The sequence below is a fragment of the Neophocaena asiaeorientalis genome, unplaced genomic scaffold (assembly GCF_003031525.2).
Source record: "Neophocaena asiaeorientalis asiaeorientalis breed wild unplaced genomic scaffold, Neophocaena_asiaeorientalis_V1.1 scaffold251, whole genome shotgun sequence".
In the NCBI taxonomy this organism is placed as follows: domain Eukaryota; kingdom Metazoa; phylum Chordata; class Mammalia; order Artiodactyla; family Phocoenidae; genus Neophocaena; species Neophocaena asiaeorientalis.
Genome location: NW_020173377.1, coordinates 1,320,576 through 1,343,105, shown reverse-complemented (window position 1 = coordinate 1,343,105; position 22,530 = coordinate 1,320,576). Strand labels below are relative to the sequence as shown.

The window sequence follows — 22,530 nt, the reverse complement described above, 5'->3', positions numbered from 1 at the left end:
AAGGAGATTAAAGAATAAACCTAACCAACGAGGTGACAGACTTTACACTGAAAACTACACACTTCTGTAAGAAATTAAAACACAAAAAAATGGAAAGATATCCCACGTTCTTGGATTGGAAAACTTAATATTGTTAAGATACCAATACTACCCAAAGCAATCCAGAGTCAATGCAAAACCTAACAAAATCCCAACAGAATTTTTTTCAGAAACAAAAAAACCCATCCTGAAAAAGAAGAATGAAATTGGAAGACCATATTAGTCAGGGTTCTCCAGAGAATCAGAACCACTAGGATCTATCTATCTACCTACCTATCTAAAATAAATTTGTGTTGTTTTAAGCCATTAATTTTGTGGTAATTTGTTAGAGCAACAATTGGAAACTAATACAATGAGTTAATTAAAGATTTAGATCCATTCATGAATGTTGTTGCCCCAGTGGGTAGCCAACAAGCTCTAGGTTGATTTGAAGGCAAACCTCTCACTCCAAAGAGCAGAGCCACCAAGGATGCAGTATCATCATCCTGAATGAGGAGAGCTCTGTAAATTAGTCATGCCAAAAAAGAAGAGTTTTTTTTTTTTCATGAAATCCCTCTCCAGATTTCAGTTAATCAGTAACAATCTTTTGAAAGTTGTCATTTAATTAGCATATGTTATTAAAAGCCCATATTTATTGCTTACTACATGCTAGACACAGTACTAAGTGCTTTCCAGGCCTCATCTTGTTTAAACCTGAGCAGTATTGTTATCACAGTTTATAGATGACAACTTGTACAAGTTCTCAGAACTATTGAGGATAACCAGAATTCAGACTCAGGTTTTTCTGATTCTAAAGCCTGTGGTCTTAACCAGTATGTTGTATAGGGAAGCAGCATCATATTGTAGTACACAAGCACCTCATGGAAAAGGACTGCCCCTCTGCTGCCTGCTTTCCACCAGCTGAGGGGCAGAAAATACAGGCCTTTGGTGCTGGAGCACTGTCTTCTAGCCTCCATGACGCAGTACTTTAGGAGCACTGCTGCCTTCCCCCCAGTGCTATGCCTGCCTGTGTCTTTGCTCCTCCTCTGTGGAATGCATGTTTTCTCAAGAGCTTGTGGAAAGAAGTACTACTCAGAGCCATGCATTTGTGAATCTCTTTTTGAGACTTTGTTTTGATTAGTGTGTTAGGCTGCTTGTACTAGGACATCCAAATTAACAATGGCTGAAACAAGAACAATTGCTTTCACTCATGTACAAGTCCTATTCTGTGAGGTCTTCAGGGCCGAGATACTGTCTGTCTTTTTATTCTGCTGTGCTTGGGGTATCGCCCTTGTCTGCATGGTCTGAGACGGCTCACCACCACAACTACCTTCTGGCCCATAGGAAAAAAGAAACATGTTAGGATGTGACCTGGACATGGTACATTTCAGCTCTTGCATTGGTCAGAACTTAGCTGCAACGTGGCTAAGAATTTGGCCTTTAGTACCCAGGCAGGTACTGGTACTTAGAATGCTGTCATCTTGGGAAGGAGGCAAAATAGGTTTAGGGGTAGCCAGCAGGCTCTGCACATCAGGCAGAGTGTTTCTCACTTTTCTGGTTAAAACTCTTAGTTATGCTTTGACTATTCTGTGGCCATATTATGGCAGGGTGCCCTCACCTATTGTTGAAAGAGAAAAGCTCTTAAGACATGTACTTCACAATCCTATGTGTGTGTGTATGTGTGTACAGAGTCTGGAAGCATATTAATAGTGCTTTTAACTCTGGATGAATAGGGACAGTTTTTACTTTTCTATACTTTTCTGTATGTTGATTTAAGTGGGAAAAACCAGTTAGAGCTATTTCATTTTCAAAGTGAGGGGACCTTGTTTTGACCACATTATATAGAGTGGAATGTTGGGATCCTGACCTTTTTTTCTATATGGCAATTCTGAAAATGTTTGTGAGGAACCTCCTAGCAGAGCTTCTGGGAGATAATGTCCTTTCTAGGTATGTGTCCTCATTGCATTGTCAGTTGTCTACAGATAATCCCTCAAGCCTGAGAGGCTGCTGAGGCCCAGCTTTAGCAAGGAGCAGTGGACTATGGCCCATCAGGCCCAGGCGGAGAGAGCCATCTAGGATAGCAAGTTAACAAAGCCCTAATGTTCACTCTGAGAAAGTCCCTTGGTACCACTGACAACATTGATATTAGGCCTGGGTGGGCCTTTGTTGTTACTCACTGAGACCTTTATGTTCTTACACTTTCTTTGAATAGCAGATTGAATACTCCTTTTATCCCCTCGTACTTAATTTTGTAGTTCACTAAAATCGTAAGTAGTTGATAAGGGTTTAAAAACTTAATTTACTCTTCTTCCTTTCCCTTCCTGGAGAATTCAAAGTCATTAGGTGAGGCTGAGCAAGGTAGGAATCTGCAAGGGAGACAAGCGGTGGGGGTATGGGGTAGGGGTTGTGGACAGTAGCCGTGTCACAGGCTGTTACATAGCCTGGAGTTACCTTTCCATAAAGTACAAGGGGTAAAAGAGTAACTTGGTCAGTTGAGAAGCTTGGCAGACCATAATCAAGTGACCAAAATCAACCTCATCTAAGTAGTGGCATGAGTTGAAATCAAGCGCCACCTGATAGAATACAGTGAGATGAATATAGCATCATCAGAATTTATTCCTCAGGAGAAGAGACAACCCCAGATTAAGGGACACTCTACAAAATAACTGGCCTATAATTTTCAAAAGTATTAAGATCATCAAAGTCAAGGAAAGACTAAGGAACTGTTTCAGAATGAAGGAAACTGAGGAAACATAACTGAATGCAGCATGATTCACATTGATCCTTCTTCTATAAAGGACAATTTTGCAACAGTTGGCAAAATATAAATGGGTTCTGAGGATTAGATGATGAGACTGTATCAAAGTGAATTTTCTGATTTTGATGATTGAACTATGGTCCTTTTTTGTAGGAAAAACACACAACTCTTCAGCAGCTTACTCTCAAATGGTTCAGAAAAAACATTCTGTGTACTATTCTTGCAATTTTTATGTTAAAGCAAAAAGTTTTAAAAAATTAAATATATCATACATACATGGCTAAAACATGTCAGCCAGTGAGTGTCCCAGGAAAGATTAAAGCCTTAATGACAACATTCTTCATATGTAGTAACTTACCCTCTTACACATCTAGGATGAGTTCTATCTACCCCTGAGGGAGAATTGTGAAAAACAGTTGCTTAGATAATTTTGCAGAAGGTTTACTTGTCTCATGGAACTCCATTTGAAAAAAAGCCAGAAGGAATAATAATAAACATCCATGAACCAAAACCCAACTTAAGAAATTATTGTAACTACCTTTAAAGTGTCCCCTCCTCTCCAAGAGATAACCACTATCCTTAATTTTCTGTGTATCATTCCCATGCCTTTTTTGTTTTGTCATGTTTGTTCATGTCTTACGCCCTTTTATCTTTGGTAAGCTCCTTGTGCCAAGGGCCTCATCTTTCTCTTTTGTCACTTTAGTACTTGATGTTAGAGCAGCATATATACTAGGCACTTGATAGCACTTGGTAGAGAAAGTTCTGTGGTCACTACCTGAAGAAAGATAATCCATTTCGTAAGTTTATAAAGAGCTTTGGAACATACCTGTTTTCAGCCATTATTGGACCCCATGAAAGGTAAGTCATTTTCATTTGCAGGAGATACCATTGACATGGTTTTAGTGTTGGTGCCTTAAATCTTAAATATTTTGCCTATAAAAGACTATCACAGATGTTAATTTAGGTTTCTATATCATCAATATGTATTTTGAAAAGGGCGTGCATATTCGTCTTGCTTTTGTTATTCCTTCTCAGTTCCAATAATGAGAGTACATCTAGTATGTTCTGTCACTTGGCGTGTTGGACATTACCACAGAGTTTTGAGACATAACTTTTTATGGGCATTTGATTAATAAATATCTTTTTAAAAAACATTAAATTATTGACAGAAATCAACCAGACTATTATGAAGTGGTTTCTCAGCCCATTGACTTGATGAAAATCCAACAGAAACTAAAAATGGAAGAGTATGATGATGTTAATCTGCTGACTGCTGACTTCCAGTTGCTTTTTAACAATGCAAAGGCCTATTACAAGGTAAGAAAGCATCAAATTTGGAAGATATCCAATTTGGTAATTGTGTGGCTTTTTAATGTTTATCAGGCTGGTAGATAAGTAGTGGTTTTTCATTTGGTAGTTTGAGTTTGCATTTCTCTTGTTAGTAAAGAAAACTGAAGATTAATATGATTATGACCCATTCTTGTTTCTTCTGTGTCTGCTCAAATCTTTTGCCCGTTTCTTTCTTGGGTTGTCATTTTCATATTTATTTTCAGAAATTTTTTTGTTCTAGATACTAATCCTTTTTTTGGTTATGTGTGTTGCAAATATCTTCTCCCACTGTTTGGCTATTTTTTCACTCTTTGTGGTGTCTTTTAAAAAAAAAATTTTATATATTTATTTTGGCTGCACCAGGTCTTAGTTGCGGCATGTTTGGTTGCAGCATGCAGGATCTTTAGTTGTGGCATGCGGACTTCTTAGTTGCAGCATGCATGTGGGATCTAGTTCCCCGACCAGGGATCGAACCCGGGCCCCCTGCATTGGGAGCGTGGAATCCCACCCACTGGACCACCAGGGAAGTCCCTGTGGTGTCTTTTGATGAACAGAAGGTTTTTTATTTTAATATAGTTATATTTATTAGTCTTTAACTTTGTGGTTTATCCTTCTTTGTATCTTGTTTCAGAAATCTCTCCTGCCCAAAGATTATAAAGATATTCTCTTATTTTCTTCTGAAAGTTTAATAGTGTTGTCTTTTGTGTATAAGCCTTTAGTGCAGCTGGGATTGATTGTTTTGTCTTCTCTGAGGTAGGGATCTATTTTTTTCCCACAGGTATAAGCAGCACCTTGAAATGGCCATCCGCTTCACATTTGTCTGTGGTGTTAATGCTGGCATTGATTCCATGTGCTCATGGGTCTCTTTGTGGCCCTTTATTCTGTTCCTTTTGTTCTGGCCAGCTTATCTAAAACTGAGCTATTCTATTTCTACCTTAATTTCTGTGGCTTTATAATTCTTTATCTGGCAAAGAAACTGTTTTGATTATTTTTATACATTTTAATATTAGTGTGTTAAGTCAACAAGCACCAAAAAGATTGTTTGAATTTGTATTGGAATTGCATTGGCTGTGTAGATTGTATTTTGGAGAATTGACATAATTGTGATATTGATTATTCCAGTCTGTGAATTTGGTACGTCTTCATTTATTTGTCTTTTTAGCATAGCTTTAAATGTTTTTTCATCAAGATTCTGCAAAAATGTTAGATTTATTCTTAATGCTGTGTGTATATATTTTTTCTTTAATTAAGATATAATTCACACACTCTTTTAAAGTGTAGAGTTTGGGGCTTCCCTGGTGGCGCAGTGGTTAAGAATCTGCCTACCAATGCAGGGGACACGGGTTTGAGCCCTGGACTGGGAAGATCCCACATTCCATAGAGCAACTAAGCCCATGTGCCACAACTACCGAGCCTGTGCTCTAGAGCCCACGAGCCACACTACTGAGCCTACATGCCACAACTACTAAAGCCCGTGCACCTAGAGCCCATGCTTCACAAGAGAAGCCACCGCAATGAGAAGCCTACACACCACAGCGAAGAGTAGCCCCTGCTCGCTGCAACTAGAGAAAGCCTTCGTGCAGCAATGAAGACCTAATGCAGCCAAATAAATAAATAAATAAATTGGTATCTTAAATGCCCTTCTAAATAATGCAAAACCTTAGAATAATGTAACTGATCTTTTTATTTATGCTATTGATGTTTTGTATTTTATTTCTAGTGTGATAAATTTTTAATCCCATAAAATAATGTTACTGTTTTATATAGTCAGTTTTTTTACTTACAAATATATTACTGTCTTTATTCTTCATTCTTAATATTGCTATTGAGAAATCACGTCAGTATAACTGTATTTCCTTTGAAGGTTACCTGTCTTTTCTTTCTAGCTATCTTTAGTATTTTCTTTATGTCTTTTATATTCTACAGTTTCACTGTGATATGTCTAGGTACGAATATCTTATTATTATAGAATTTGGGAGTTGTAGATCTTTCTAAATCTTTGGGTTGGTATTTTTCATCAGTTCTGGAAAGTTTTTAGCCGTTATGTCTTGTATATTGCCCTTTCCCCATTCTCTCTTATAGAACTGACTGGATGTTATATTAGAACTCTCTTAGGTTTCCATTTCTCTTAACTTTTTGTAGTCCCCTTTTTTGTGTCAGTATTGCTTTTTAGGTCATATCTTTAGTTCTTATGTTTTTCTTTTTTTTTAATGTATATGTATATTTAATTAATTTATTTATTTTTGGCTGCATTGGATCTTCGTTGCAGTACACGGGCTTCTCATTGCAGTGGCTTCTCTTGTTGCAGAGCACGGGCTGTAGGCACACGGGCTTCAGTAGTTGTGGAGCGCGGGCTTCAGTAGTTGTGGCTCACGGGCTCTAGAGCACAGGCTCAGTAGTTGTGGCGCATGGGCTTAGTTGCTCAGCGGCACTTCCCGGACCAGGGCTCGAACCTGTGTCTCCTGCATTGGCAGGCGGATTCTTAACCACTGTGCCATCAGGGAAACCCCCACTTCTTATATTTTTCTTTGAAATCTGCTCTTAAACCAATCTATTGAGTTCTTACATTTTAATGTTTATATTTTTCTTATTTTCGAAGTAGTTTCTATTTTGGGGATTGTTTATGTCTTCAGTCCTATTATTTCTTTAAACGTTTTCAACATATTTTTTATTCTGTAGCAGATAATTCAATATCTGAATTATTTGCATGTGTTTTTGCTGTCATTTCTGCTAGCTTTCTCTTGTGACTCTTATTTTTTCCCTTTGATATTTGGCTGCACTGGGTCTTTGTTGCTGTGCATGGGCTTTCTCTGTTTTGGCAAGCGGGGGCTACTCTTTGTTGTGGTGCGTGGGCTTCTCATTGCGGTGGCTTCTCATTGCGGAGCATGGGCTCTAAGCACGCAGGCTTCAGTAGCTGCAGCACATGGGCTCTGTAGTCGTGGTGCGCAGGCTCTAGAGTGCAGGCTCAGTAGTTGTGGTGGGTGGGCTTGTTGCTCCTTGGCATGTGGGATCTTCCCAGACCAGGGATCGAACCCATGTCCCCTGCATTAGCAGACAGATTCTCAACCACTGCACCACCAGGGAAGTCCTCTTGTGATTCTTATTCTTGTGTGTTTCATGAATTTTGACTATGAGCTTATATTTCTTGGAACTTTATCTATAGGGAGACTTAGGCTTAGATTGAAGTTGGGTTCATCTAGAGAAGATTTGTTGCTTATCCCAGGCACCTGGCCTCTCTTCGTTAGGGCTAGCTTATGGTGAAGAGTTCTCAGAGGAGATTCCTCTCATGCCTCTCTTCTCTCCACAGTGCCATGGGTTTAGCTGGGTGGAGGTTGAGGTCGGTAGTCTTCCTTTTCCCTGGCAGCAGAGAAACTGAATTGTTTTGAATTCCCAGTTACACTGCATCCATGGCCTTTGGATTCCCAGCTTTGGGCAGACCCTGGCCTTTATCTCTTGTCCTTGCAGCCTCAAGGAGGCTTGAAAACTAAAGGTTAGGTTATCTTGTCTTATAGGTGCCTTCAGGTGAGGGCAGTGTTCTTGTTCATTTGGGTTCCTGCTTTTACTCTATTTTTGCTTTTATGAACATTGCTTACTCCTTATTGGCAGCACACGGATATATTTTTAAAGCTTTACTGTTTGTTTAACATTGCATCCAGCATTATTCTTTTTCTTTTTAAAAAATATTTATTTATTTATTTGGCTGCACCGGGTCTTAGTTGTGGCGTGGGGGGTCTTTGTTGTAGCACGAGGGATCTTTAACTGTGGCATGTGGGATCTAGTTCTCTGACCAGGGATCAGACCCGGGTCCCCTGCATTAGGAGCACAGAGTCTTAGCCACTGGACCACCAGGGAAGTCCCCCAGCATTGTTCTTACTGGAAAGTTTCAGTTAGTTTATCCCCACCATACTTCAGGAAAAGAAAATATTCAAATAAGGTGTTAAATAGTTTAAAAATAGAAGTGATAATCAGGACAATCATTAGCTTCTGTCCTTTAGTCTTGTATCCCTTAAGTTGGGTCTTATCCTTTAAATTGCCTTTCTTAGTGTATTAGTAATAATTAGCCTTTATTTAGCAAATCATTTATTTTTTTCTTCAAGTCTTTCTGTAATGAGATAGGGCATAAATAAATAAAATAATTTCATTCCAGAATGCCTTTAAAACATACACTTAGTTCTTCAGAAGAGGAATTGAGGCCCATGTATCTTTTACTCGTAAGAATTTTTAAATTTGTAATAGAGTTTTCAAAGTTATGTCTTAGAATACCAATCTGCTGGAACAGGATGCTTTAAAAGTAGTAACTGATTTACAATAAAATACTAAAGTGGTATTTTTTTTCTCTTCTCCTTGCTAATGTACAGCCAGATTCTCCTGAATATAAAGCTGCTTGCAAACTCTGGGATTTGTACCTTCGAACAAGAAATGAGTTTGTTCAGAAAGGAGAAGCAGATGATGAAGATGATGATGAAGATGGGCAAGACAATCAAGGCACAGTGACTGAAGGAGTAAGTGTGCCACTGGAATAGGTGATACATAGGCTACTGGGAGGTGGATGAGGCCCCTGCCTGTGATTTCTCTTGGCCACTGTGGGCAGGTGGGCTTTCTGGGCAGTTGTGTTGGTAAGTGGGAGGGTAAAGGGACACGCAGCCAGCGAGCCCCACTCCAGTTACAAGGGATTCTAGGACATCCTGCACTACATGTAACATGCATGGTTGCTTTCATGAATTGCTCTTACATTAATGCATATTTCCTGCTCAGTTTTAAAGAGAGTCTTCATATTATCAAGGACTGGTCCAGTATTGCTATATTGAGATATTTTGTAAGGGTAGGCAGTGTTGTGATTGAAAGTTGGAAAGTTGATGGAGTCACTTTAGATAGGAATATTTTTGTGGGTTAGGCTGGTTCCTAGAACATGCCAGGTGTGTTCCTGCCTCTGGAATTTTGCAGTTGCTCTTACTTCTGCTTCCTTTGACTCTGCCTGTGACTATGTCTTCTGCATTATTCTAACATCACTTAAAATAATGTAAACTGGGAGAAGGGGCTTCCCTGGTGGCGCAGTGGTTGAGAGTCCGCCTGCCAATGCAGGGGACGTGGGTTCGTGCCCTGGTCCGGGAGGATCCCATGTGCCGCGGAGCGGCTGGGCCCGTGAGCCATGGCCGCTGAGCCTGCGCGTCCGGAGCCTGTGCTCCGCAACGGGAAAGGCCGCAACAGTGAGAGGCCCCCGTACCAAAAAAAAAAAAAAAAAAAAAAAAAACTGGGAGAAGACTTTCCTAACCACTCTGTCAAATTGTTTGCTCTGTGCTCCTCCTTTCCCATCATCACATCACTCTGTTCTGTGATCTATAGTTTTTATCACTATATGTGAAATAACGTATTTAGAATTAGTTTATGTGTTTACTTTCTGTCTTCCTCAAGTAAAATGATAGCTCCACAAAAGATATCACCTTGTTCACCTATTCTGGCATCTAGACTCTGCCCGACATGTAGGTACTGAAAAATACTTGCTGAATGAACACACATGTTTAAAAAGAGGAAAAAGAACAGTAAAAGGAATTGCATCTCTCTTCTGCAACTAAATAGTAAGACACCCAAAGAATAAGTTATGTGAATGCATTCATACTCCCTGCTCCCTTTGTCATCTGCAACATTTTTCCAAAGTAGCTGGTTGGGTTGGGAGAAGAGGAATCTTGGCTGCAGGACATAACTCACCTCTTTGAAGCTTACTCTGTAGTGTCATGTTTTAACTAGTAAGTAAATGACTTAAACACGAATATTTTCGTCTGCTTTCATCAGTGTTATCTTGGTTCTTCTCTAAGCTTAGGTGGTTGGTGAGTCTTAGTTAATCACATATCTTATATGTTAAATATTTATTGCGTGTCTGTTTGCCAGGTGTTGTGCTGGTAGGCTCAAGAGATGTCAGTACCCTCTCTCTGGGCTTAATGTTGGACTCTAAAATTGAGACTTTACTAAATAAGACTTCTGTTGGATTAGGACAAAAATACTAGTGCTTTTATGATTTAAACCAGAATTAACCATTAATCTTTATATGCCCAAAACATGGTTTGGACTTAAAATGCTATTTAATATAAACCTTGACTGAGACAACCCATTTCTGACTGTAGAACAGGGGTCCGTGGCCTGTTAGGAACCGGGCTGCACAACAGGAGGTAAGCGGCAGGCGAGTGAGCGACGCTTCCATCTGCCGCTCCCCATTGCTCTCGTTACCACCTGAACCATCCTCTGCATTGCTCGCATTACCACCTGACCACCCACCCTCCCCATCCGTGGAAAAATTTTCTTCCACGAAACCAGTCCCTGGGGCCAAAAAGCTTGGGGACTGCTGCTGTAGAAACTGGCTTCAGACTTAGACCCTCCCTGGCCACCTACTCTTTGGGACATATCTTTTCCCATATTGAAACAGTGACTAAGGTAGGAGTAAGCCAGCCAGTGTGGAGAGCAGAAGTGATTGCATCAATTGGCTTAATCTCCATTCAATTTTGATATAACTTGAATTCGGTTGTTAGATCTGGCAGAGCACCTCATAGTTAAAAGTATATAGTTCCAGAAGTATTTAGTTGTTCCACCAGAATACCAAGATTTCAGTAGATGTGAACAGCAGATACAGAAATGGGCAGGTATCATGGGGTACGTTTTCTCCATCTCAGTTACTCAGACCCTTGAAAGGTATGCATTTCCATCATTTCACACATATGACACTTTAACTTCACTGTTGCAGTTTTTGCTGTGAATAGAGTTCAGTAAAAGGACCTGATTCAAAGGATTTAGTTACTGAAATAATATGAGTGGCCTCATTAGTTTCAAATATGCTGTCCTGGGAGTGTAACCCCTCATGACCAGCATCAGAGAATTTCTGTGGTATTCTTGAAAATTGTACTTAAAATAAGTATTGTTTAGAAGTTGCTCTTTTGAATTAGCTGTAAAATTTTAGAAGCTGTTTAATATCAGCATTTATTTTTGGATTTCTCTCACCAAGGTACATATTTCTTCCCTCTCTCATTCCTTACAACCGCCTCTCCCCAGTCTTCTCCAAGTTACTTGAAGGAGATCTTGGAGCAGCTTCTTGAAGCCATAGTTGTAGCCACAAATCCATCAGGACGTCTCATTAGCGAACTTTTTCAGAAACTGCCTTCTAAAGTGGTAAGTGATGCAGTTGAAGACAGGTGGATTAAAGTGTTTTTTGTTTTTGTTTTTTAAGTACTTCAGAAATTCTGTTAGTTCTTAGTAAATAAGGTAAGGCTAATGCAAGGCACTGGAGATAGCCAAGAAATCCTCCTCATGGCCTCAGCAGTAAGCACATAGGATATGTTCTGTCATTTTACTTCAGCAAAAGGTTGTGGATTTTTTTTTAAATTGTGTTTTTGTTTTTTTGATTGGTAATTCATTTTGGTTTTTGTTTCTGTGATCGTAAAATATACAATAACATAAGATTTACCTTTTAACCATTTTAAGTGTACAGTTCAATGGCATTAAGTACATTCATATTATTGTGCAACTATCACTACCATCCATCTCCAGAACTTTTTCATTTTCCTACCCATTAAACAATAACTCTCCACTTTTCCCTCCTGCCAGTCCCTGGAAACCACAGTTCTGCTTCTATGAATTTGACTACTCTAAGTACCTCATTTAAGAGGAATCATGCAGTATTTGTTCTTTTGTGTCTGGCTTATTTGACTTAGTGTAGTTTATCCACGTTGTAGTATGTGTCAGGATTTCCTTCCTCTTTAAGACTGAATCCATTGTATGTATATACCACATATTACTACTTTTTGTTTATCCTTTCATTTGTTGGTGGACATTTGGGTTGTTTCTAAGATTAGTAATTCTTAAATGATCAAATAGGGGAGGGGGGAGAAAAAGATAAAATAAGCAGCTAAACTAAACCTTTTATGTATAAAAGAGAAGCCACATTCTCTACTCAGGAGACAGAATGAGAGGAAGATAAATGAGTTCTTCCTCTCTTAGTTCTCTTTGATCGTCTGGTGATAAAGAAGAGAGAGAGACCTAATAAGTACTCTTCTACCCCAAAGAGGAAGAGGGTTTCTAGACCAATGAAACCCTTTAAAAGTGTTAGAACCCCTTGTGGTTTCACATCCAAGAAGCAATTAGCATAGCTAAAGTTCCACTTTAGTCTTTGGAACTACAAAAATTTCTGTGGCCTCTGCATTCTTATATTTCTAGATAAAGATATACTTTTAGATGTACTCTCCTGTAATGCTTAACTCCATTGTGACCATTCTCTTTTTTTAATCTAACTCTTAAGGACAAGGACTGACATATTTTCGTTTGTGTCCCTGCCACGTAATTGGAACCCAGCATGTCAGAAGTTTGCTAGAAGTGCTTGTTGACCGCTGCGTAGCATGCAGCTTTACCCATCAGTCATCAACAAGACTAGTTATTTACAATGTGACTAGTTGTAGGACAATTACAACATTAGAAATAAAGCATATCTGACCACTGCTGTCCTAAGCATGGATCTGATTAGAAAAATATAATGATTATATTGGTTATACATTTAAAATTTCAAGGAAAGAAAAAACCAGTAAGACAGTTTTTCAAAAATGAAACATAGAATTATCATATGATACAGCAATTCTACTTTGGATATATACCAAAAGAGTGTAAGCAAGGTCTCAAAGACCTTGTATTTGTACAAGGTCTTTGTACCAAAAGAGTGTAAGCAAGGTCTCAAAGACCTTGTAGTTGTATTTGTACAACCATGTTCAGAGCAGTATTATTCACAATATCTGAAACATGGAAGCAACCCAGGTGTTCCTCTACATGTGAATGAATAAATAAAATGTATATACAGACAATGGAGTATTAGTCAGCCTTTAAGAAGAATGAAATTCTGACCCATGCTGCAGTAAGAATGAACCCTGAACACATGCTAAGTGAAATAAGCCTGTCACAAAAGAACAAATATTGTATGATTCCTGTTTTAGGAGGTACTTAGAGTAGCCAAATTCATAGAGAGAAAAAGTAAAATTGTGGTTTCCAGGGGATGAGAGGAGGGGAAGGTGGATAGCTGTTGTTTAATGGGTATGGAGTTTCAGTTTGGGAAGGTGAAAAGTTCTGGAGATGGATGATGGTGATGGTTGCACAATAATGTGAATGTATTTAAAGCCACTGAACTGTATACTTAAAAAGTTTAAATGGTAAATTTTATGTATTTTTTACCACAATAAAGAAATAAAAAAAGAGTACAGTCTTTACTCAGGATTTATTCTTACTCTGCATGATACAATCAGTAGTGATCAAGCCATCAAGGGTGAGTTGGGTGACTAAAACATTATTACCCAGTTCCCCCATTCTGGGAGGGTTTTCAGGGACACCATGCAGCAGGAATTGATATGGGAAAGCAGAGTCCCATTGGTCCCTTGGGGTGTGACAGTTTGAAAGACAAGGACTGAGACCTGGAAGGTCTTTCCTTTCCTTTCCTTCCCTTTATAAATCTTTCCTGAGTGAGACTGGCTAAGTGGGAGAGGTAGATTGGGTATACTTGGGCCAACAACTTGGTTTATGCTGTACCCTAGCCTGGGCATCTCTGCCATAATTTGTCTTCTGAATTGTTTCTCAGAAGTAGAATTGTTGAAGAGAAGGGGCAGGCAAGGGGTTTGATCTAAGGAAGAAAAGGAATAGGGTTAAGAAAATAGAGAGGGGTAAGCTGAGGGATCAGATGAAATGAGATCATCCCTTTAGCCCAGTAATTGAGTGAACGCTGTGGTCTCTCGTTGTTGTTGTTTTTGTTTTTGTTTTTTTGGGCTCCAAGGATTTGAACAGGTAGGAAAAGCCTGGAGAGCACAGTCTGACTTTCCTCGACACTTGTCCCCCACTGAAGAGACCAACTTTTGATTTTTGGTTGACTTCAATTATTTTCTCCAAGGAATAAAACCTGTAGGAAAGACTCAGGGCAGTGAATGAACTCCAGGCTTTGTGAAACCCTTCGAGTATATTCTTCTAACATGTTTAACTCTTTTTCTATTGTTGAGCTAATATTTGATAAGAAATCAGAAATTGTTTATAATTTTGCTTTGATTTTTTAATGTATTTCCATTGAAAATGTGTTTTATTTTGACTGAGATAAGGAGAAGCATTAAATTAGACATGAAGCTAACAAATCTTGCAACCTGACTTCTTGTAGATCCTTAGTATTTTATATGAAATAGGATATAATTGTGCTATTTAGATTGCTAAATTAAAAGAGCTTATAATAAGCCCTTCAAAAACGTTCATTTGCTTCATTTCCTGGCATAGATATCTTGGGATCTTAAATTTAAAATTGTGTGATCTGTGAATTTAGAAAATTTAAAAACATTAAGTTGTGGTGTATTAGTTATATAATGATAATTACCCAATACTACCTGTAAAGTCCTACAACATGCTGTTGGGTATGTCATGAAGCTTGTAAAAATCAAATGCTTTCTGCTTCAAATATAACGAACAATATGCTGTATAACTGTGTCTTTAGCCTTAATCTCACAAAGCTGCTCAATTGATTTAACAGATAGTCAGTATACTTCCTTGTTTTCTCATTAGCTGGATACTTTTACATATTAAGCATGCTTGGATTTTGTCTTCCAGCAATATCCAGACTATTATGCAATAATTAAGGAGCCTATAGACCTCAAGACCATTGCCCAGAGGATACAGGTATGAAGGTGACCATGTGTAAAAATAACATCATTTAGGGCAGATTGGCCTGTGGTCATTTTTTTAGGGCCTTTTAGAAAAACAGAGAAGCAGGTATCTCTGTAAGGAGTTACTAGCAATATAATGTAAATAAATTAGAGATGTTACTGAGTATAGCATTGGAGGAGTAAACACCGCGTCCCTTTTGCATTTTTTTCTGTAGGAAGGAAAGGAAAGTTTTCATTGGCATAGTAAATCTTGACCTTAGGACAAAAATTAAAGTGCATTGGTCATCGCCATTTCTGATTGTGAAAGGTACATTGGGAACAAAAGCTTTGTTGTTTATTTTTATTTGCTTTCAAATAGTTTTAGTGTATCTCAGAGTAAAAGTTACCTACAACAGACATTAAGAGTGTAAGGTTAGTGAAAATAGAGACTTTGTTCTCTTTGAGTGCCCCCCTCCCTCTGTCTCCAGCAGTAATAGCAGCAAGTAACACTCACCTAGATAGAATTCCTATGTGTTAGCTAATTAATTCTTATAACACCTCTATGAGGTAGATACTGTTATTATTCCCATTTTAAAGATAAGAAAACTGAAGCACAGAGATGGTAAGTCACTTGCCTGAGTCATCAACTAATGAGAAAAGTTAGGGTTTGAATCCAGACAGTCTGGCTCCAAAGTCTATACTCTTTAATGAATTAGTATTCATGAAGCATTTAGAACAGTGGTAGGCACAGTAAACACTATATGTTTGCTAAATAAAACAACTTTTACCTTTTTTGATTTCTTAAAAAGTATAAGTTGTTTTTATGAGAATAGTGTAGCTCTGGTTTTGTTACCTATCTCAAAAACTGTTTTGTAAGTGGACCATAGTAATAGTTTATAAAAGAGAAGATGACTTTATATATTGTTCACATGTGTACTTTCCAATGAAGTCTTAGAATATGGTGACAGTTTAAAATTACGTAGAGTTTATTTTTTTAAAGGTCATGTTGCTTAAGAGGAACTGCTATATTTTGTTGTTTACTATAGAATGGAAGCTACAAGAGTGTTCATGCAATGGCCAAAGATATAGATCTCCTAGCAAAAAATGCCAAAACTTATAATGAGCCTGGTTCTCAAGTATTCAAGGTCAGTTTTGTTGTTGTTGCTTTCATTGATAAGAGTAGAGACCAATATTTTTGTTTTTGTTTTTTTTGCGGTACGCGGGCCTCTCACTGTTGTAGCCTCTCCCGTTGCGGAGCACAGGCTCCGGATGCGCAGGCTCAGCGGCCATGGCTCACGGGCCCAGCTGCTCCACGGCATGTGGGATCTTCCCGGACTGGGGCACAAACCCGTGTCCCCTGCATCGGCAGGTGGACTCTCAACCACTGTGCCACCAGGGAAGCCTGAGACCAATATTTTTATATAACAACTTTATTGAGACAAAGTTCACATACTATACATTTTACCCAAAGTGTATAATTTAATGGCTTTTAGTATATTCACCAAGTTGTGTAGCCATCACTACAATGAATTAGCAGTTACTCTCCATTTCCTCCCAACCTCCCTAACCCTAGGCAACCACCAGTCTACTTTCTGTCTCTGTGAATTTGCCTATTCTCAACATTTCATATAAATGGAATTATTCAATTTGTGGTCCTTTGTGACTGGCTTCTTTCACTTAGCATCATGTTTTCAAGGTATTCATTTTGTAGCATGTATTTCTTTTTATTCCCAAATAGTATTCAATTAAATGTATATATCATGTTTCATTTACCCGTTTATCAGTTGCTAGGCATTGGGTCGCTTCCACTTTGGGGCTATTATAAATAATGCTGCTATGAGCATTCATGTATACGTTTTTTTTTTTTTAATATATTTATTTATTTATTTTTGGCTGTGTTGGGTCTTTGTTGCTGCGCATGGGCTTTCTCTAATTGTGGCGAGCAGGGGCTACTCTTCATTGTGGTGCGCGGGCTTCTCATTGTGGTGGCTTCTCTTGTTGTGGAGCATGGGCTCTAGGCACGCGGGCTTCAGTAGTTGTGGCTTGCAGGCTCCAGTAGTTGTGGCTCGCGGGCTCTAGAGCACAGGCTCAGTGGTTGTGTCTCATGGGCTTAGTTGCTCTGCGGCATGTGGGATCTTCCTGGACCAGGGCTTGAACCCGTGTCCCCTGCATTAGCAGGCGGATTCTCCACTAGTGCGCCACCAGGGAAGCCCTGTGTATAAGTTTTTATGCAGACATATATTTTTATTTTTCTTGAATACATACCTAGAAATGGAATTGCTGGGCCACATGGTAACTATATTTTTAATTTTTTTGAGGAACCACCAAATTGTTGTGTTTTTGGTTTTTTTGTTTGTTTTGTTTTGTTTTGGCTGCGTTGGGTCTTCGTTGCTGCACTCAGGCTTTCTCCAGTTGTGGCAAGTGGGGGCTACTCTTCATTGCAGTGTGTGGGCTTCTCTTGTTGTGGAGCATGGGCTCTAGGCACGTGGGCTTCAGTAGTTGAGGCACGCAGGCTCAGTAGTTGCGGCACGTGGGCTCTAGGGTGCGTGGGCTCAGTAGTTGTGGCTCATGGGGTCTAGAGCACAGGCTCAGTAGTTGTGGCGCACGGGCCTAGTTGCTCCGTGGCATGTGAGATCTTCCCAGACCAGGGCTCAAACCCGTGTCCCCTGCATTGGCAGGCGGATCCTTAACCACTGTGCCACCAGGGAAGTCCCCACCAAATTGTTTTTCAAGCCACTGCACCAACATTCCCACTAGCAATGTGCAAGTGTAATTTCTCTACATCCTCACCAATGCTTGTTTCTATTTTTGGATTTATTATAGCCATTCTAGTGGGTATGAAGTACTATCTCATTATGGGTTTTTTTGTTGTTGTTGTTGTTGTTTTGTGGTACGCAGGCCTCTCACTGTTGTGGCCTCTCCCGTTGCGGAGCACAGGCTCCGGATGCGCAGGCTCAGCGGCCATGGCTCACGGGCCCAGCCACTCCGCGGCATGTGGGATCCTCCTGGACCGGGGCACGAACCCGTGTCCCCTGCATCAGCAGGCGGACTCTCAACCACTGCGCCACCAGGGAAGCCCCCTCATTATGGTTTTGATTAGCATTTTTTTCTTTTTGGCTGTGCCATGCAGCTTGCGTGACCTCAGTTCCCCCACCAGGGAATGAACTCAGGCCATGGCAGTAAAAGCCTGGAATCCTAACCACTAGGCCACCAGGGAACTCCCTGATTAGCATTTTCTAATGATTAGTGATGTTGAGTATCTTTTCATGTGCATATTGGCCATTCATATGTCTTCTTTAAAAAAAAAAAGTCTGTTCAGGTCTTCAGCCCATTTTTTAATTGGGTTATCTGTCTTTTAAGAAAAAGTTGAGTTGTTAGAGTCCTTTGCATAGTCTGGACATTAGACCAGATATATGATTTACAAGTATTTTCTCCCATTCTATGGATTGTCTTTTCATTTTCACGATAGTATCCTTTGCTGCACAAAAGTTTTTAATTTTGGGAATTCCCTGGCAGTCCAGTGGTTAGGACACTGTGCTTCTACTGCAGGGGGCACGGGTTTCATCCCTGGTCGGGAAACTTAAGATCCCTCATGCTGAGTGGTGCTGCAAAAAAAAAAAAAAAGTCTTTAATTTTAATAAAGTATTTAATTTTGGTTCAGTCCAGTTTGTCTGTTTTTTCTTAGGTTGCTTGTGCTTTTAGTGTCTTATCTAAGAAACCATTACCTAATCCAAGGCTTCAAAGATTTACACCTACGTTTTCTTCTAAGAATTTTATAGTTTAGCTCTTACATTTAGATCTTTGAGCCATTTTGAATTAATTTTTATATACATGAGGTAGGCGTGAGGTAGGAGTCCACATTCCTTTACCATGGAGTATTCATTTGTCCCAGCGCCTTATGTTGAAAAGACTATTCTTTCCCCATTGAATTGTCTTGGCAACCCTGTTGAAAATCAGTTGACTCTAGATGTGTGGGTTTATTTCTGGATTCTTGGTTCTAATCCATTCATCTGTATGTCTTTCTCTGTGCCAGACAAGGTTTATTTTTGATCCACTTTGTAGTTAAATATTGATGTAGTCCCTGCATTTAAACCTCACTGATATAAAAATCGATCTATGTAGTATAGTACACAAAGTAAAATGACTATTTCATTGCTTTGCAGTTCTCTCCTGGAAGTTTTGTAGTCCTTCTACATAATGAACTGTAATGACAGTTGCTTGTAGAAATTTCTAGAATTAATATCATTGGGAACTTAGCAAAGGATGGTCAGAAAATCTTTTGGGAGTAAAATCATTTAGATTTACAGAATGCTGATTCAGTTTCTTTTGGTAGTTAATTTTAACTTTTATCTTGTATCTTTTTAAGAAACTTTGAGTGGAAATCAGGAATGAAATCCTCATATTCTTAATCCTTGATAGGACATTTTAATAGTGTAGTACTAATTGTTTGTTGATACAGTTAAGAATTTTACTTCTTGGTCTGATTAATTTTCCTAAACTAAATTTTGGAGAGAAGGGAAACTTGGATTTGATATATGCTGTTAATTTAAGCAAGTATATTCATCCTAAATTTACATGCCTAATCTTTAATCTTAGAAGTGGACCTTTGTTTCAGTTTTAAGGTTGGTGTACACAGGTAGAGTTCATTGTATTTTCACCCCTGCTTTTCCCTGTTCAGCATTAGGTCTTTGTCTCTTACCTGAATAATTGTGAAAGAGCTAGGTGGCTTTTCAACTTGTATTTAATTATGGAGATGTTTTGGAGGCTTGTGGAAAGGTTAGAGGATGCAGCTTTCTGGATATTGAATGGAAGTCTACTCCAGATGGAAGGAGTGCCGTAGAAAGTGTCCAGTACATGATTGCGGGCATTTTAAACTGCCCGTTTTCTCTATACTTTTTCTAAGCCAAGTAATTTTATCTTAACAGGATGCAAATTCTATTAAGAAAATATTTTATATGAAAAAGGCAGAAATTGAACATCATGAAATGACTAAGTCAAGCCTTCGGATGAGGTAGGTTAAAAAAATGTCTAAAATCCTTGTACCTTTATTATTTGCCAAATTTTCTCAGTATAGTGGAAAGTAAGATGCATGTTGCATTTCAAGATGACATTTACAGTTGATAATGTGATTCTAAAGAGAGTAGTGTTAACTCTTACCCAGTCCCTTCATTGCAGCTGAAGGGCTTTATTTAAAAAGAAACAATTTTTAAGACGTAACACTGCTATATACTTCTATTGCCTTATACAAATACATATATATTGTATATCATATTGTGTGTAATGTATATTAAAGATATAACGTGTACTATATAAATATATGTACAGGCATACCTTGGAGATACTGCAGGTTCTTTTCCAGACTACTGCAATTAAAATGAATATCACACTAAAGTTAGTCACACAATTTTTTGGTTTCCCAGTGCATATAAAAGTTATATGCAAAAAAAAAAAAAGTTATATGCACAGTATACTGTAGTTAAATGTGCAGTAGCATTAGGTCTAAAAAACCAGTGTATATGCCTTAATTTAAAAACACTTTATTGCTTAAAAATGCTAACCATCATCTGAGCCTTCAGCAAGTTGTAATCTTTGTGCTGGTGGAGGGTGTTGCCTCTGTTAATGCTGCTGGCTGGTCAGGGTAGTGGTTGCTGAAGGCTGGGGTGGCTGTGGCGGTTTCCTAAAACAAGACAGCGTGTCGTTTGCCCCATCAGTTCTCTCTTCTTTTCACTAATGATTTCTCTGTAGCATGCGATGCTGTTTGATGGCGTTTTACCCACAGAACTTCTTTAAGAATTGGAGTCAGTCCTCTCAAATCCTGACGCTGCTTTATCAGCTAAGTTTATGTAATATTCTAAATCCTTTGTTGTTGTTTCAACAATCTTCATAGCATCTTCACCAGGAGTAGATTCCGTCTAAAGAAACTACTTTCTCTACTCATCCATACGAAGCAATGTCCTCAACTGTTGAAGTTTTATCATGAGATTGTAGCAGTTCAGTCACATCTTCAGGCTCTATTTCTAATTCTAGTTCTCTTGCTGTTTCCACCCCATCTGTAGTTTAAAGTCTTAAACCCCTCAAAGTCACCCATGAGGGTTGGAACTCACTTCTTCTAAACTTCTGTTAATGTTCATGTTCTTTCCATGAATCACAGATGTACTTAATGGCATCTGGAATAAATGAATCCTTTCCAGAAAGTTTTCAATTGAATTCGCCCAGATCCATCAGAGGAATCACTGTCTGTGGCAGCTGTAGCCTTACGAAATGTATTTCTTAAATAATAAGACTTGAAAGTTGAAATTACTCCTTGGTCCCCAAGCTACAGAATGGATGTTGCGTCAGCAGACATGAAAACAACACAAATCTTGTGTATCTCCATTAGAGCTCTTGGGTGACCGGGTACATTTTCAGTGAGCAGTACTATTTTCCAGGTCTTTCTTTCTGAGCAGTAGGTCTCAACAGCAGGCTTAAAATATTCAGTAAACCATGTTGTAAACAGATGTGCTGTCATCCAGGCTTTGTTGTTCCATTTGTTGAGCATAGGCAGAGTAGATTTAGCATAATTCTTAAGGGCCCTAGGATTTTTCAGAATAGTAAATGAGCACTGGCTTCAGCTTAAAGTCATCAGCTACATTAGCCCTAACAAGAGAGTCAGCCTGTCCTTTGAAACTTTGAAACCAGACATTGACTTCTCCTCTCTAGGTGTGAAAGCCTTGGATGGCATCTTCTTCCATGATAAGTATGTTTCGTCTACACTGAAAATCTGTTGTTTAGTTATAGCTACTTTTATTAATAATCTTAGCTAAATCTTCTGGATAACTTGCTGCAGCTTCTATATCAGTACTTGCTGCTTCACCTTGCACTTTTATAGAGATGACTTCTTTCCTTAAACCTCATGAACCAAACTCTACTAGCTTCAGACTTTGATTCTGCAGCTTCCTCACCTCTCTCAGCCTTCATAAAATTGAAGAGAGTTAGGGCCTTGCTCTGGATTAGGCATTGGCTTAAGGGAATGTCGTAGATGGTTTGACCTTCTATCTAACTGTTTCTTCATATCAGCAATAAGGCTGTTTTACTGTGTTATCATTCCTGTGTTCACTGGAGTAGCACTTTCAATTTCCTTCAAGAACTTTTCCTTTGCTTTCGTAACTTGGCTAACTGGTACAAGAGGCCTAGTTTCCAGCCTGTCTCAACTTTCAGCATGCCTTCCTCACTGAGCTTAATCATTTGTAGCTTTTGATTGAAACCGAGAAACATGCAACTCTTCCTTTCCCTTGAATGCTTAGAGGCCAGTGTAGGGTTATTAATTGGCCTAATTTCAGCATTGTTGTGTCCCAGGAAATAGGGAGGCCTGAGGAGAGGGAGAAAGACGAGGGAATAGCTGGTCGGTGGAGCAGTCAGAACACACACAACGTTTATTAAGTTTGCTGTCTCATATGGGTGTGGTTCATGGTATAATTACAAATAATTATAAATAATACAATAATAACAACAGAGATCACTGATCACAGATCACCACAACAAATATAATAATAATGGAAAGGTTTGAGATATTGCAAGAATTACCAAAATGTGACACAGAGATGTGAAGTGAGCAAATGCTGTTGTAAAAATGGTGCCGAAAGACTTGCTTGATTCAGAGTTGCCACCAACCTTTAATTTGTAAAAAATGCAGTATCTGCGAAGTTTAATAAAGCAAAGCGAGATAAAACAATGTATGCCTGTAATATTACATTTGTATATGATGTATAGTAGTATATATTTATATTTGCAGTAAGAATATTTAGCCAG

General features: G+C 38.9%; 1 protein-coding gene across 9 annotated transcripts in view; it reads left to right on the top strand.

Annotated features, from left to right (window-relative positions):
- The window catches only part of PBRM1 (polybromo 1), a 95,944-nt gene that overhangs the window by 1,515 nt on the left and 71,899 nt on the right, over positions 1–22,530 (top strand). For all 9 annotated transcript variants that reach the window (XM_024746363.1, XM_024746358.1, XM_024746355.1 and 6 more), the window contains exons 3-8: positions 3,946–4,093; positions 8,464–8,607; positions 11,144–11,260; positions 14,708–14,776; positions 15,789–15,887; positions 19,668–19,753. In XM_024746363.1, the coding sequence (XP_024602131.1) occupies positions 3,946–4,093; positions 8,464–8,607; positions 11,144–11,260; positions 14,708–14,776; positions 15,789–15,887; positions 19,668–19,753 (663 nt within the window). The remainder of the gene's footprint in view (positions 1–3,945; positions 4,094–8,463; positions 8,608–11,143; positions 11,261–14,707; positions 14,777–15,788; positions 15,888–19,667; positions 19,754–22,530) is intronic.